Source organism: Scyliorhinus canicula, chromosome 6, assembly GCF_902713615.1.
Source record: "Scyliorhinus canicula chromosome 6, sScyCan1.1, whole genome shotgun sequence".
Lineage (NCBI taxonomy): Eukaryota > Metazoa > Chordata > Chondrichthyes > Carcharhiniformes > Scyliorhinidae > Scyliorhinus > Scyliorhinus canicula.
In genome coordinates this window covers 101,251,532-101,265,374 of record NC_052151.1, presented here as the reverse complement: position 1 = coordinate 101,265,374, position 13,843 = coordinate 101,251,532, and the positions used below count along the sequence as shown (strand labels likewise).

Below are 13,843 nucleotides of genomic sequence, written 5' to 3'. Positions count from 1 at the left end.
GGTTTCGCCCCCACAACCCAAAGATGTGTAGGTTAGGTGGATTGGCCACACTAAATTGCCCCTTAGTTGGAAGAAATGAATTGGGTAATCTAAATTTATAAAAAAGAAAAAAAAGATCATCAGTATGAGAGGAAAATCTCAACTACAATATAAATACACTTTAAACAACAAATTAGTCAGTGTGATGAGATTTTACAAGCTGTTACTGGGGGGGAAACATGGCCGAGGAAACATTCTAACTTTTTAAAAGATTGTGTTTTGTTTTTACCCAAACGACACGATAAACTATTTATCAAGTGGGCCCGATCTCTTTTTCATAGACAAACAGATTTGTATGAAGAATTATAGTGAATTACACTTATCGTAATCATGTACATTAGAGAATCAACTACACTTCAAATATACTTCATTGGCTGTAAAACATTGTGACGGCTTGAGTGGTTTACAAAATGACCTTTTCTTTATAATATAGGGTTCAACTTTTATTCATGAAAACCCATTTGTGCATGTCTCATAGGATGTGCTGATCAGTTAAGTCAATTGTCCTGAGCCGATGCATGTTGGCTCCTTGTACAAGAATATGCTCCACTCACTCAACTGAACCGAAAGTTTCTCCATCATGTTGTATGCTACTGATTGTTATCATCCCAAAACAAGGTCAGAAGGTGGGAATCCTACAATACCCTCAGACTGAGCTCAGATCCAGCGCTGGATCGAGCTGGTGAGCAACACTATTGGGAAGCTGAGAAGTGCTGACCTGCAAATTAAAATGCTGATCAGTAAAAGAAAAATGCAAAATATGCCGCTCAGTCTTTCCTCCCCTTCAGTCTATTAGAACTTTACCGTTCTTCAGTATCAACTTACGATCTGTGATGACTGCATTGAACAATTTCCCTCTCCTCCAAATATTTTTCGATGCATCAGAAACAAGCACGTCAATGTAGAATTCCTCCAAGCCATACTGCCGGAGGTTTGCCCGGATGTTCTCATCTGGTCCTCTCCATTTCTGGTTCTTCCTGCTGGCCTTACCTGCAGAATTACAGAGTGTTCCATAGCAATCAAACTTACCGATAGTTCTTACTATAGAAATCTACTCTGCAACTGACTGATGTTAAATTACTCATCTTATTTTTTTCATTCTATTCTATTTGTTTCTCCAAATCTGTTTCTCTTTAATGCCTCTACTTCCACTTCATTATGTTCTGCTCCTTCCATTCTATTTAGGTCTATCATTTGCTTTTCCTCTTTGCTCCTCCACCCCACCCCTCTCCCCCGGCTATTCATTACCAAGAGCATCTATTTCAATTTGTTGCATTAACTCCCAGCCCCACTGTATGCATATTTTGGTAACCCCCAGACTTGTTTATTCCAAAGTTCTCATTTCTGGCCTCCAGTCCTCCATAAACCTAAACTTGTCCAAACCAAAACTGCCTATATATCCTGTCTCATCAAGTCCCACAGACCCCATTGCCTCCAGACTCACTGACCTACAGAGCCTCCCGACATATTAAACTTCAGCTTATCTTTAGATTCCTGCACTGCACTGCCCTATACTATCTTTGCAACCCCTACAAAATGACATCCCATCCTCATACCCTTTGCCCTTCTAAATATTGTTATAATTGCCCTCTTGAGTAGCAGGCCACTCAGTTTAAGGACTATTAGGGGTGGGCAATTAATGCTGGTCTTGCCAGCGATGCCCGCATTCCATGAAAGAAAGAAATTCATGTGAAATGAAAATCACTTATTGTCACAAGTAGGCTTCAATGAAGTTACTGTGAAAAGCCCCTCGTCGCCACATTCCGGCGCCTGTTCGGGGAGGCTGGTACGGGAATTGAACCATGCTGCTGGCCTGCCTTGAAGTCTGCTTTAAAAGCCAGCGATTTAGCCCAGTGTGCTAAACCAGCCCCTTGCTAAACCAGCTCCTTGTCATCCTTCGTTGTATTGCGCTACATCATAAAACCCTCCAGTGTCTTCATCCCACATTCCAGACCTGCCTACCTGAAACGCCTTCACCTCTCCATTTCTCTCCCCCTCTTTTAAAAAAGGAAATAGTTTGTGTTTATGTAACACCTTAAGTGCTCAGTATGTTTCACAAGGCCTTAAAATAAACTAAACACTGACTAAGTGCATGCAAATTTGCATAGCACAAGATCACACAAACAGAAATCAGACAAATGACAGTTAATCTGTTGTGGTGCAAGTGATTGAGGAATAATATAGGACAAAACACTAGGAGAGCTTTGCTACTCTTTTGCGAATTCTGCCATTGGATCAGAGCGTGCATCTCGATCAAAAGACAGCACCTCTAAAAAGCAGCATTCCCTCTGCACAGCGCTGGAGAGGAAAAAACACAATCCAACCCAAAACAAGCCCTGGCATGCTGTTTGGACCTTTTAAATCAAAGGTAAGAGTCTACACTGAACTAAACCTTCTCAAAATGTTATCAACCTAGCTTTCAATCACCCACCCTAATCTGTCTCTCTACAGCTTGGTGTCCGTTGCCCAACTTTCTTTCATGAACTTCCTTGGTACTTTTATTTAATTGTTAATGATGCTATATAAATTGAAGATATTGTTTCCTTTCACAGAATATGTATATCTAACTCAAATATTAACCAACTGATGTGAAATTAAAGGGGGCAAGGTTGTATCAGTAATTTTGTTTTAAACAAACACCAATTTCACCTGCAAAGCAGAAGAAGTAAATCTACGCAATTTACTTCTAACAAAGAAAATATTTCTTTATTAACAATACAAAACTTTATGAAAGAATTTGTTCTTTTTCATTTGTGGTTACTTACCACGCCCATGAATAATGTTGTAGTCAATGTCAGTCCCGCATACATATGCTCCAAAATGGGCACAAGCTACAAGAAGACTACCTAGAAGAAACAAGATATGACCACAGAAAAATGAACTGCTGTAACAGGACAATCAACTATCAACATTAGAAGGAATTTACAGGCCAAAACGAATGTTAGCCTGAAGCTCTGCAGGGGTTATCCCATCTCAACAGAAACATTGACAGGAGATGGGAGGCCCCACTCACTGGCCCCATCAGAACACCAGCTGAAAAAGACGATTTACGTTGATTGTGCCTCAGTCTGACATTTGAAAACAGATCTGCATGATTCAGTCTCACAACTGAACAGATGGCAATGGTTTGTCTCAAGGTTAACTGGACTGTAATGCCCTAACCTTTAGTAGTGGAGCACAGCTTTGTTGACAAGTACAAGAGGTTTATCTGAGGAAAATAATTCTTCCATAAGTAAGAAAATCATTGATCTGGATATCGCAGTAGGATTAACAGTAAGACTAACAGTATCATTCATGTATTGGGACACCTAGATCCCTCTGTACTACATCATTCTGCACACCTCTTCATTTAAATAATATTCTTCTTTTCTATTCTTGGTGAGGGGAACCACAAAATGTTAGCACGGAAATACAGCAAGTAGTAAGGAAGGAAAATGAGATATTCGTCCGTATTGCAAGAAGGGTAGAGTATGTGACGAATGCAGTTTTTTAGATACATTGGATTATAAATATTTGGCAATTTAAGGCTTAAAAGCCTGGGGTTTGAGTGTGTTTGACTGCAGTCGTGATGATTTTAAAAGAATCGTCTTGAAAGGCCAGAAAGCTTTCAGGAGCCAGAGTTGAAATTAACCAAAGTAAAATGCCTGGGCTAATGGACTGTTGATTGACTAGCCGGAGGCCCTGGGGAATGAATGTGTTTTCAGCCTGAGGAGTTTTGATTTCAGCTTTGGGAGATTATGTAATTGCTGGATGGAGCTGAGGTATGCAGCTATTTTGAGAAAGCTTTGGATTTGTGTTCTGATCTGATTAACACTGAGTCCACTTGCAAGGTCTTTTGCTCTCACTGTAGGGTAATTAAAATTGTATTTAAAGCGGTGCAGACTTGTCTGAGGACAGGTGGGGAGCTGAAACAAACCAGTTCAAACAGCTTTTTGAAGACATCCAGCCAGAGCCTGCATGGGTTCTATCAGGAGCCAAATCTGTTCTTGAAAGCAAGTATTAATCTGTGCCATTAGGATGTAGAATGAATTGAAAGATGTATGTTTTTGTCTCTCTTGTTGTTAAATTGGGATTAGTGATCATAATTAAGGGTATTATATTTGCTGTATTTAATAGTATTATTTATTGTAACCTATTTTTGGGTTGATGTTAAAATAGTTTAATATTGTATTAATAATAAAAGTTTTGTTTTGAAATATCAAATCCCTATTTCTTTGTGCAATCACTCCTGGAATGATGTATTCTTTCCGCACAGTTTTACAAAACAAATATTGAGGTTGGTTGAGTAAATTAGCCACTGTTGGGGTCTGGTCTGGGATTGTAATAAGTATTAAAGTAGGGAAGCTTGCTACAATTGCACTGGGAACTAGTAAAATTTAATCTCGAGTACTGCATACAATTTTGGTCTGAGGACAGATGTAATGACATTGTAGGCTTACTAGGTTGATTCCTGGAATGAAGGTGAGGTCTTTGAACAGGTTGGACCGGTACTCGTTCCGAGTTCGGAAGAACGAGACGTGCTCATGTTGAATCATATATAATTCAGAGGGTGCTTGACAGGGTAGATGCTGAGAGAATGCTTCTCCTCATGGGGCATCTAAAACTAGAGGGTACAGTTTCAAAATAAGGGGTCTCCCATTTAATACGTAGGAGAGAAATTCTTTCTCTCAGAGGGTTTGGAATTCTTGGGGGCAGGATCAGTTAGGAAACAGGAATGAAAGCCACACTCACACCAACAATGCTGAATTGTGGAGCAGGCTCAATGGTCAAAATGGTCTACCCGTGCTCCTATTCCTCATGTTCTTGTATTATGTTCTTGTCATTGTTCATCGTTATTAAAGTATATTAGATAGCAACTTGCAGTAATAAGAAGCTGCTGTCTTTGTCCAGTTTTTCCACAGGCTTCGCTACATTGATGCCTCACAGAGAGATCTAGCATTAAAACACATGAGGAGCTTGCATTTGTGGTACCTATGCACCAGTTACCCACTAAAGCTGACTGGAAAAGATAGGGGGCGAAATTCTCCAACCCCCACGACGGGTCGGAGAATAGCGGGAGGGCCTTCCCGACATTTTTCCCGCCCTCCCGCTATTCTCCCCCACCCCCCGCCCAACTCCCGACCCGAATCGCTGCCGCCGTTTTTTTACGGCCGGCAGCGATTCACAGCTGTTCGATGGGCCGAAGTCCCAGCCCTTTACGCCGTTTTTACGAACGGCAAACACACCTGGTCTGGCCGTTCGTAAAAACGGCGTCACAAACTCGCTTTTCATAACCATGGCACCGATTGGCACGGCAGTACCACGTCCGTGCCAAGGGTGCCATGGGCCCGCGATCGGTGGGCACCGATCGCGGGCAGCGGGCCCGATGCCCGCGCACTCTTTCTCCTTCCGCCGCCCCGCAGTATCCATTTGCGGGGCGGCTGAGGGGCAACCCGGCCCGCGCATGTGTGGGTTTCGCGCAAATACGCGATGACGTCATCCGCGCATGCGCGGGTTGGAGTCTTCCAATCCGTGCATGCGCGGCTGACGTCATATGACGCGTCAGCCGGCGCTAACTCCGGCAAGCGGGCTTAACGATATTCGTTAAGCCCGTCATGCCGGAGCCTACGGCGTCGGGCTGCTAGCCCCGACCGGGGACCAGAATCGGTTCCCGGTCGGGAAGGGGCGCGCTGGCGTCAAACCCGCCCGGGTTTGACGCCAGCTTTACGATTTCTCCCGTTTTGGGAGAATCGCGCCCAGGGCATGTCATTCATAAGTGAATTTTTAATAGAACAGTAAGCCTTCATTACAGCCAAGCAATCTCTCAGTCACTGAAAAGAAAATTTTACAAGTATTTAGTCTTATTCCTTCAGATTCGAATTGTTTTTGGAGATTCTACAAAATTAAAAATAAAATATTAATATTTTTGTCTCCTCGCTCTCACTCCCATCGTTCTTTGACTCTATTTACTTCACTTTCTGTAAATGATTCAACATTGAATTAACATTCTAGCTTACGCCTCTTGGTTTAAACTCTGCATGCCTGCATAAATATTCTTCAGTATGGTTGGGGACACACCACTGCTTGCCTCGTTCACACAGGTTCAGGATCCCTAATGAAGGATGCTGTATTGTTTTAACTGTCTGATAACTGCAAACCCCAGTGTAAGAGTCCACATAACTTTGATGGTAAAACATAAGCAAATTGAAATGTGCGTTGTTCATTTGATGCTGACTGCAAAATCCAGGTCTTAAGGTCAACAACTATTGCTAAGATACTGTTAACAGTGGAGGGATACGCGGCCCCGAGTCCGGAGACCTGGGTCAACGACATGGCTGGGTTCATCAAGTTGGAAAGGATGAAATTTGCCCTGAGGGGGTCGGTACAGGGGTTCTTTCGGCGGTGGCAGCCCTTTCTCGATTTCCTGGTGAAGGGGTAGAGAGTGGTCGGTCTCAGCAGCAACGGGGGGGGGGGGTTTGGTGATGGTTGGGGGGCGTGTTTTTTGCGGCGGTGGGTTTGTTATGTTATTTTCTTCTTTCTTGTATTGCTATTTGTTATTATTTATTTTGGGGGGGAAGAGTTCTTTTCTTGTTTTGGTATGGAAACACGTCTTGTTTGTTTTAAATTGCGGGGAGAAAATTTGTTATTGTCATTGTTATTAAAAAACTTGAATAAAAATTATTTTTTTTTTAAAAACAACTATTGCTAAGGTTCAGCTACATTGTGTACTTAGAAAGATGCCAATCGTATAAATTACAGCAGCCAAAGATAAAGTTCAATCCAGGCTATCCATAAAATATGCCATAATCAATCCCAAATAAGCCAAAAAACAAAATGAATTTGAAAACGTGCTAGGTTCTCAACGGACTAATATAAAATGCATTGTTGTAGGAAGTAACAAATAGGAACCTGAAATTAAACTAAATCACATCCATCAGGGCAATCAAACAATCACAAAAATTTTACTAAAGCAGAAAAGGATGATTGGTTTGGCAAGTCAACTCTGATTGGCCAAAGACAATGGAAAAAAGCAATCGGGAAATATAGGCACCTTTCTTTTAGTTTTATGTTGTCCCTTATCTCTTTAGTTGTCCAGGGCTGTTTTTTTCTGTGAAGTGAAGCTTTCCCCATCTCAACGGTATAAACTGGTCCTGTATTGCACTAAATGTTTCTTTAAACATCTGTCACTATTCTTCAGTTGTTCTACCCATTTGCAGATTTCCCCAATTTACTGTGGAGAGTCTCAGTCTCATCGCATTAAAGTCGGCCTTGCCGAAATCTTAAATTCTAGTAGCTGATTTGTGCATTTCACTTTTTTTTTAAATAATTTTTATTGAAATTTTTGAAAAATGTATAACAACAGAACAATAATAATAACAATAATAAACACCCCCCGGCACCCGTAACAACGCATATAACGAACCCCCACCCCCCCCAAACCCAATAAACAACAAAATAAATTAACAATAAATTAAATTAACATAAACAATGCCCCCCTGAAACCCCCCTCCCTTTCCCCCCTTCCCCCTCCCTTTCCCCCCTCCTTTCCCCCCTCCCCCCTCCCTTTCCCCCCTCCCCCCTCCCTTTCACCCCTCCCCCTCCCTTCCCCCCTCCCCCTCCCTTTACCCCCCTCCCTTCCCCCCCTCCCCCCCTCCCTTTACCCCCCTCCCCCCCTCCCTCCCTCCCCCCCTCCCTCCCCCCTCACCCCCTCCCTCCCTCCCCCTCCCTCCCTTCCCCCCCTCTCCCCCCTCCCTCCCCCTCCCCCCCTTTCCCCCCTCCCTCCCTCCCCCTCCCCCCCTCCCCCTTCCCCCCCTCCCCCTTCCCCCCCTCCCCCCTCCCCTTCCCCCCCTCCCCCCTCCCCTTCCCCCCCTCCCCCCTCCCCTTCCCCCCTCCCCCTCCCCCCCACTCCCCCTCTCCCTCCCCCTCCCCCCTCTCCCCTCCCTCCCCCTCCCCCCCTCCCCCCCCTCCCCCTCCCCCCACCCCCTCACCCTCCCCCCACCCCCTCCCCCCCTCCTCCCCCTCCCCCCCCTCCCCCCCCTCCTCCCCCTCCCCCCCCCCCTCCTCCCCCTCCCCCGCCCACCCTCAACACCGTCCTCGCCACCCCCTGCCAGAATTCCCCCAGTGCCGGGCATGCCCAAAACATATGGGCATGGTTCGCTGGGCTCCCCGAACACCTAATGCACCTGTCCTCACCCCCAAAAAACCTACTCACCCCCTTCCCGGACATATGGGCCCTGTGCAGTACCTTGAACTGGATGAGGCTAAGCCTCGCACATGAAGAGGAGGAGTTCACCCTCTCCAGGGCGTTCGCCCATGTCCCCTCCTCAATCTGCTCCCCCAGCTCCACTTCCATTTAGCCTTCAGCTCCTCTACCGACGCCTCCTCCTCTACCTCCTGCATCACCTGGTAGATGTCAGACACCTTCCCATCCCCGACCCACACCCCCGAATGCACCCTATCCCTTACCCCCCGCAGGGGCAGCAAAGGGAACCCCTCCACCTGCCGCCTAGCAAACGCCTTGACCTGAAGGTACCTAAACATATTCCCCGGGGGAGCTCAAACTTCTCCTCCAGCTCACCCAGGCTCGCAAACCTCCCATCAATGAACAGGTCTCCCAACGTCTTGAGGGTAGCCGCCACCCACCGGGGTGCATTTCACTTTCAAACATTGCATTCAACTCGATCATGTTGTGATCACTATTTGATAAATGTTCACGCACAATTAGTTTACTAATTGAATCCAGCTCACTACTAAATCCCATACTGCTTGTCCCCTAGTTGCATCCAGGACATATTGCTGTAGGAAATTATCCCTGACCCACTCCAGACATTCACTACCTTTCTGGCAGGTGTTTGACTGCCTCTCCCGATGTATATTAAAGTTAAAATCCCCCATTAATACTACTTTGGCTTTGCGATACACTTGCCTGATTTCTGCATTTATACAATCTAAAACTTCGAAGCTGTTACCAGGGGGTTTATACACAACTCCTATTACAGTTTTAGATTCTTTCCTGTTCCTCAGTTCCGTCCACAAGGTCTCCGCTGGATGTTTCCCCTTCATTATATCCTCGCTCACCAATGAATTGATTCTAATCAGTAAGGATACACCCTCCCCCATCATGCCATTTTCCCTATCCATCCTGTAAACCTTAAATTAAATTCCCAGTCCTGACCATCCCGCAACCTTTTTTCATTAATGGCTACTGTATCATCATCTCCAATTTGAATTTGTGCCTGCAGCTCACTTAATTTATCCCTTACCCTTCGAACTCTTATGTGGGCCATATACTCTATCTGTCCCTCAGCACTGCTACCTTATTCACCCGTTTATTAATTCTCTCTTCTGGTTTAATCAGTATACGCTTGACACCACCCGCTGTACCTGAAATAGGATTCCTGACTGTTTCTTTACTTTCTGTCCTGTGACTTGTTTTTGAAACTGTATTCACTGCCCGAGGCTACCCCCCGCCATTACTACTTTAAAGTCCGTCTGGGCAGCAGGTAGCGCAGTACGACGCTGAGGACCCGTGTTCGATCCCGGCACTGGGTCACTGTCCATGTGGAATTTGCACATTCTCCCCGTGTCTGCTTGGGTTTCACCCCCACAACCCAAAATGTGCAGGTTAGGTGGATTGGCCACGCTAATTGGAAAAAAAAAAGTGGGTACTCTAAAAAAAATTTTAAACGCCCTGTTTAACCTTTCCGCTAGGTCCCAGGCCAGTTCAGGTGGAGCCCGACCCAACAGTACAGCTCTTTTCTGTCCCAATACTGGTGCCAGTGCCCCATGTAATGGAACCCTTCATTACCGCACCACTCCTTTAGCCACATGATTACTTCCCTGAGTTTCTTATCCTTATGCCAATTTGCACGTGGCATGGGTAACAATCCATAGATTGTCTTGTTCTTTAATTTTGTTCCTAAATCCTGATAATTCCCAAACAGGACCTCTTACCTACTCTTGCCTATGTTGGGGGGAGGAGGTGGCATTGTGGTATTGTCACTGGACTAGTAAACCAGAAACCCAGGGTAATGCTCGGGCAGATGGTGAAATTTGAAGTCAATAAAAGTTTGAATTAAAAGTTTTTTTAAATAAATTTAGTGTATCCAATTCATTTTTTCCAATTAAGGGGCAATTTAGCGTGGCCAATCCATCTACCCTGCACATCTTTGGGTTGTGGGGGCAAAACCCACGCAAACACGGGGAGAACGTGCAAACTCCACACGATCTGTGACTCAAAGCCGGGATCGAACCTGGGACCTTGGTGCCATGAGGCAACTGTGCTAACCACTTGCACCACTGTGCTGCCCTGAATTAAAAGTGTAATGGTGACCATGAAAGCACAGATGATTGTCGTAAAAACGCATCTGGTTCACTAATGTCCATCAGGCAAAGAAATCTGCCATCCTTACCTGGTCTGGCCTACACGTGACTCCAGATCCAGAGAAATGTGATTGCCCCTTAACTGCCCCCTTAAGGGCAATTAGGGATGGGCAATAAATGTTGGCCAAAGCAGCGACATCCACGTCCCGTGAACAAATAAAAGAAAACATGGACCCCCACCCACTCCAAAATCCTTTCAAGTCAGTTTAAGATGTCCCGCACCCTGACCAGGTAGGCAACACACCATGCATGTCTCTAGATCCTATTTACAAAGAATGCTATCTTTACCCCTGATAATAGAATCCCCCACCATTACCACTTGTCTTTTTGCTCTCCCTACTTGAATGGCGTCATATACCAGATGCCATGGTCAGTTTGCCTATCCTTCCTCGTCCTTTTCCTCATCCACAGAAGGTCAAGAGCTGAGGTTCCTCCAAAACTCAGGATCCCTCTACCTGCCTCACTCACCATTACACCCTCCTGTCCCTGACCACAGGTCAAGTTTGAAGTACTTAACCTACAGGGTGTGACCTACGAGTATGATCTGCACTCTGCTGAAGAACTGAGGCAATAAGCTGTTTGATTCAGTCAGCCAATCACTGAGACTTATAGCCTCCTGCCCAGGATCGCACAGGCATTAATGTCATGTCTGAATTTCAGTGCAGTTGCAATGCTAGATACAGAGTATGTTTGTCACAATGATTGACTGATCAAATCAAACAGCATGTACCTTTCTTTGTTTATAATAGGCATCATACAGGCCGTATTCAATCAGCCTGTACTTGCAAAATGCAAAAAGAAAATCTACTGTTAGATATGATTCTGTGATTGGGTAGCGCCTAATAAAAATCTTGAGTACATTTATAGCCACACTAAGAGCCAATTTAAGATAGTCAGTCAAGATTGCAGTGTCACTCATTTTTACTGCTAAATGTGACATATATTCATACTCAGGACAAACTGTTCTTTGCAAATGGAAGGAGTATGTTCAAGGCTTGTTTCTTTTTGAATTACCTCAGAGCCTGGTTCCCCAATGCTATGCCACAGCCAATTTAGTGAACTTGCCAAACAACCGGCAGCTTTTTCTTCTGTAGTACATAGTGTGATCATTTTAAGTTTATCATTCCTGCATTTGACCTAATGAGTGTAAGACAAAAAGCTTCCAAGCCATGTTTCACTTTTCAGCAATATTCAAGTTTTCAAGTTCAGTAATGCCAAATGACTGTTTGAATTTCATGTGTGCATTTTCTGTACAATTTGGCTTTGGAATTTTTAAGGAGCAAATGGAAAAGAAACTAAATGCTTAGCAAGCAAAAATAGAATAAAGCGTGAACTTGGTGCCTACTTCATTAGTCTTGTATTTACCTGTTCCCACAAATGGATCAAATACCAAATCATTGGCTCCTACTTTAGCGTGATTTGCCATCAGAAAGGAAAGACCTGCATCCATGCTGGTATTACCAATGAAGTGACGCTTCTTCACACTGTATAAGTTGATTAGTCCCCTCCGACCATCAGCAAGCTAGATCAGGAATAGACAATGGCAGCATTTTTAAGGATAGACTATTTCTAGTCTTACTAATTAATACTAATTAAAACAAAAACAAAACATATTAGAATATTAAATAATAACATATATACCAAAACATTTAATCAGATTTCTAACTTCAACAAAATTGATAAATTTATCAGTTCACTATAGGATGTATTAATTCTTCATTGTTTATCACTTAAACATCTTAACCTATCAGGACTGAAAGCCAAGAGAGAAGTGCAGCATGTCCTGATCAGAGAAAGTCTGTATACTGATGATACTGCACTAGATGTCCAGACAGAATGCCAGCTGCAAAGGCTCATGAATAATCTGTCCCATACCTGGGTCATGTTTTCCCTTACCATCAGTTTCAACAAAACTGTTGTTATTGGATAGAGTGTTGTGTCTCTGTCTGTAATCAGACTAGGCAACACACCACTGGAAGCAGTCAGCAAATTCTATCTACATGAATCTGCAGTAACAGACAACCTGTCTCATGACAAAAAGCTCAGCATCAGCACTGACTAACAAAACAGGCATGAAAGAACAAACTGGCCCACAGGACTATGATGCTTATCTATAAGTCTTGTTTCCTCACACATTGCTGCAGCAAAGCCTGGACAACTTTCACCTAGCAAGAAAAAAAGGTTTAACAACTTATATCTCTGGGTCCATAACGCAGTCTCAGCATCACAAAGTCACCAATAAAGCAGCCCTGTCTGGGGTGCAGCCACCTGGGTTGGCTACTTCCCGACTTAAAATGAAGATTCGCTAAGAACGCAGGGAAAAATGGACAGGTACAAGGAAGCAAGCAGAATGCCAAGCTTCCTGTATATTAGACTCGCAGAAAAGCAGACAGCACTGAAACTGACGACCATCTGCATATTGATGAGCAATCCCCGGGAACAATAGCAACAGTTAAGATAGTTGAGGCAAAGCCAGACTCCTCGGCGCCAGCAGGAGGCAACACAAAAGAAGCCAACGGACACTTAGGAACCGCCCAGCAATCAGGGAACAGCTCCAGTATTGGAGAAATCAATTCAAATGATCAGAACTTAGTCCAATCAATTGGAACCAGGTACAGGGTCCGCCCACAAGGGCACGAAACCCCTAGGGACTAGAGTCCCCAAGTTCAGTTCGTCCTTCTTGGCAGGGTCTCCCAGCAGCTCGAAACAACCCTTGATAGAGACCTGCCTAACAGCTGCACCAAAAAGTAAGTGTCCAGTCAACGCACGCTACGAGATGGGCGCTCCTAACCCTTAGTCCATACCAGCTGGAAGCCTGCAGTCTCAAGATCGAACGAGAGGCCATTGTTCCCTGACCCAGTGGGTTCCTTTTCCAAAGCTATGTATTGGCCCTTAGTGGTAGAAATAGTCTAGTTCTGTAGTATTTTATGCATGAGTAGCGATTGACTGTGTATATAATAAATGTGTTTTGATTTGAACCTTACTAACTGGTGTATTGAGTTATTGATCAGCACTTGAACTTGAACCTCGTGGTGGTATCATAAAGATACCTGGCGACTCTAGAGCAAGGTTATAAAACAGAGCCAATTAAGTGTAAAGCACACTTTGCAAAACGAGCAACAGGGGCCAACATATCAAGCAAGCTAGCAGTATTCAAACATAGAAAGCTTTGATGGCTTGGGCATGTTCACTGATGGAAGATGGCTGCATCTCCAAAGATGTGTTCAGGGAGGTAGCCACGCCAAGAAATCAACATGACAACCAAAGCTCCGATTCAAGGATGCTGTCAAAAGAGACATTAAAGTCCTTAATATCAACCATAAAAAGTGGGAAACTCTGGCTAATGATTGATGCAAATGATGACACCAGCTGTGGGCAGAAATTCTGCAGCACCATGGCCTGTGGTTTCAAAAGCTTCGAAGCAGACACTAGTTCTGCAACA

General features: G+C 44.4%; 1 protein-coding gene across 4 annotated transcripts in view; it reads right to left on the bottom strand.

Annotated features, from left to right (window-relative positions):
• Positions 1-13,843, bottom strand: part of trmt11 (tRNA methyltransferase 11 homolog) — a 108,884-nt gene that overhangs the window by 74,650 nt on the left and 20,391 nt on the right. For all 4 annotated transcript variants that reach the window (XM_038799759.1, XM_038799758.1, XM_038799761.1 and 1 more), the window contains 3 exons: positions 11,767-11,923; positions 2,805-2,885; positions 865-1,029 (listed from right to left, as the gene is read on the bottom strand). In XM_038799759.1, coding sequence (XP_038655687.1) covers positions 865-1,029; positions 2,805-2,885; positions 11,767-11,923 — 403 coding nt within the window. The remainder of the gene's footprint in view (positions 1-864; positions 1,030-2,804; positions 2,886-11,766; positions 11,924-13,843) is intronic.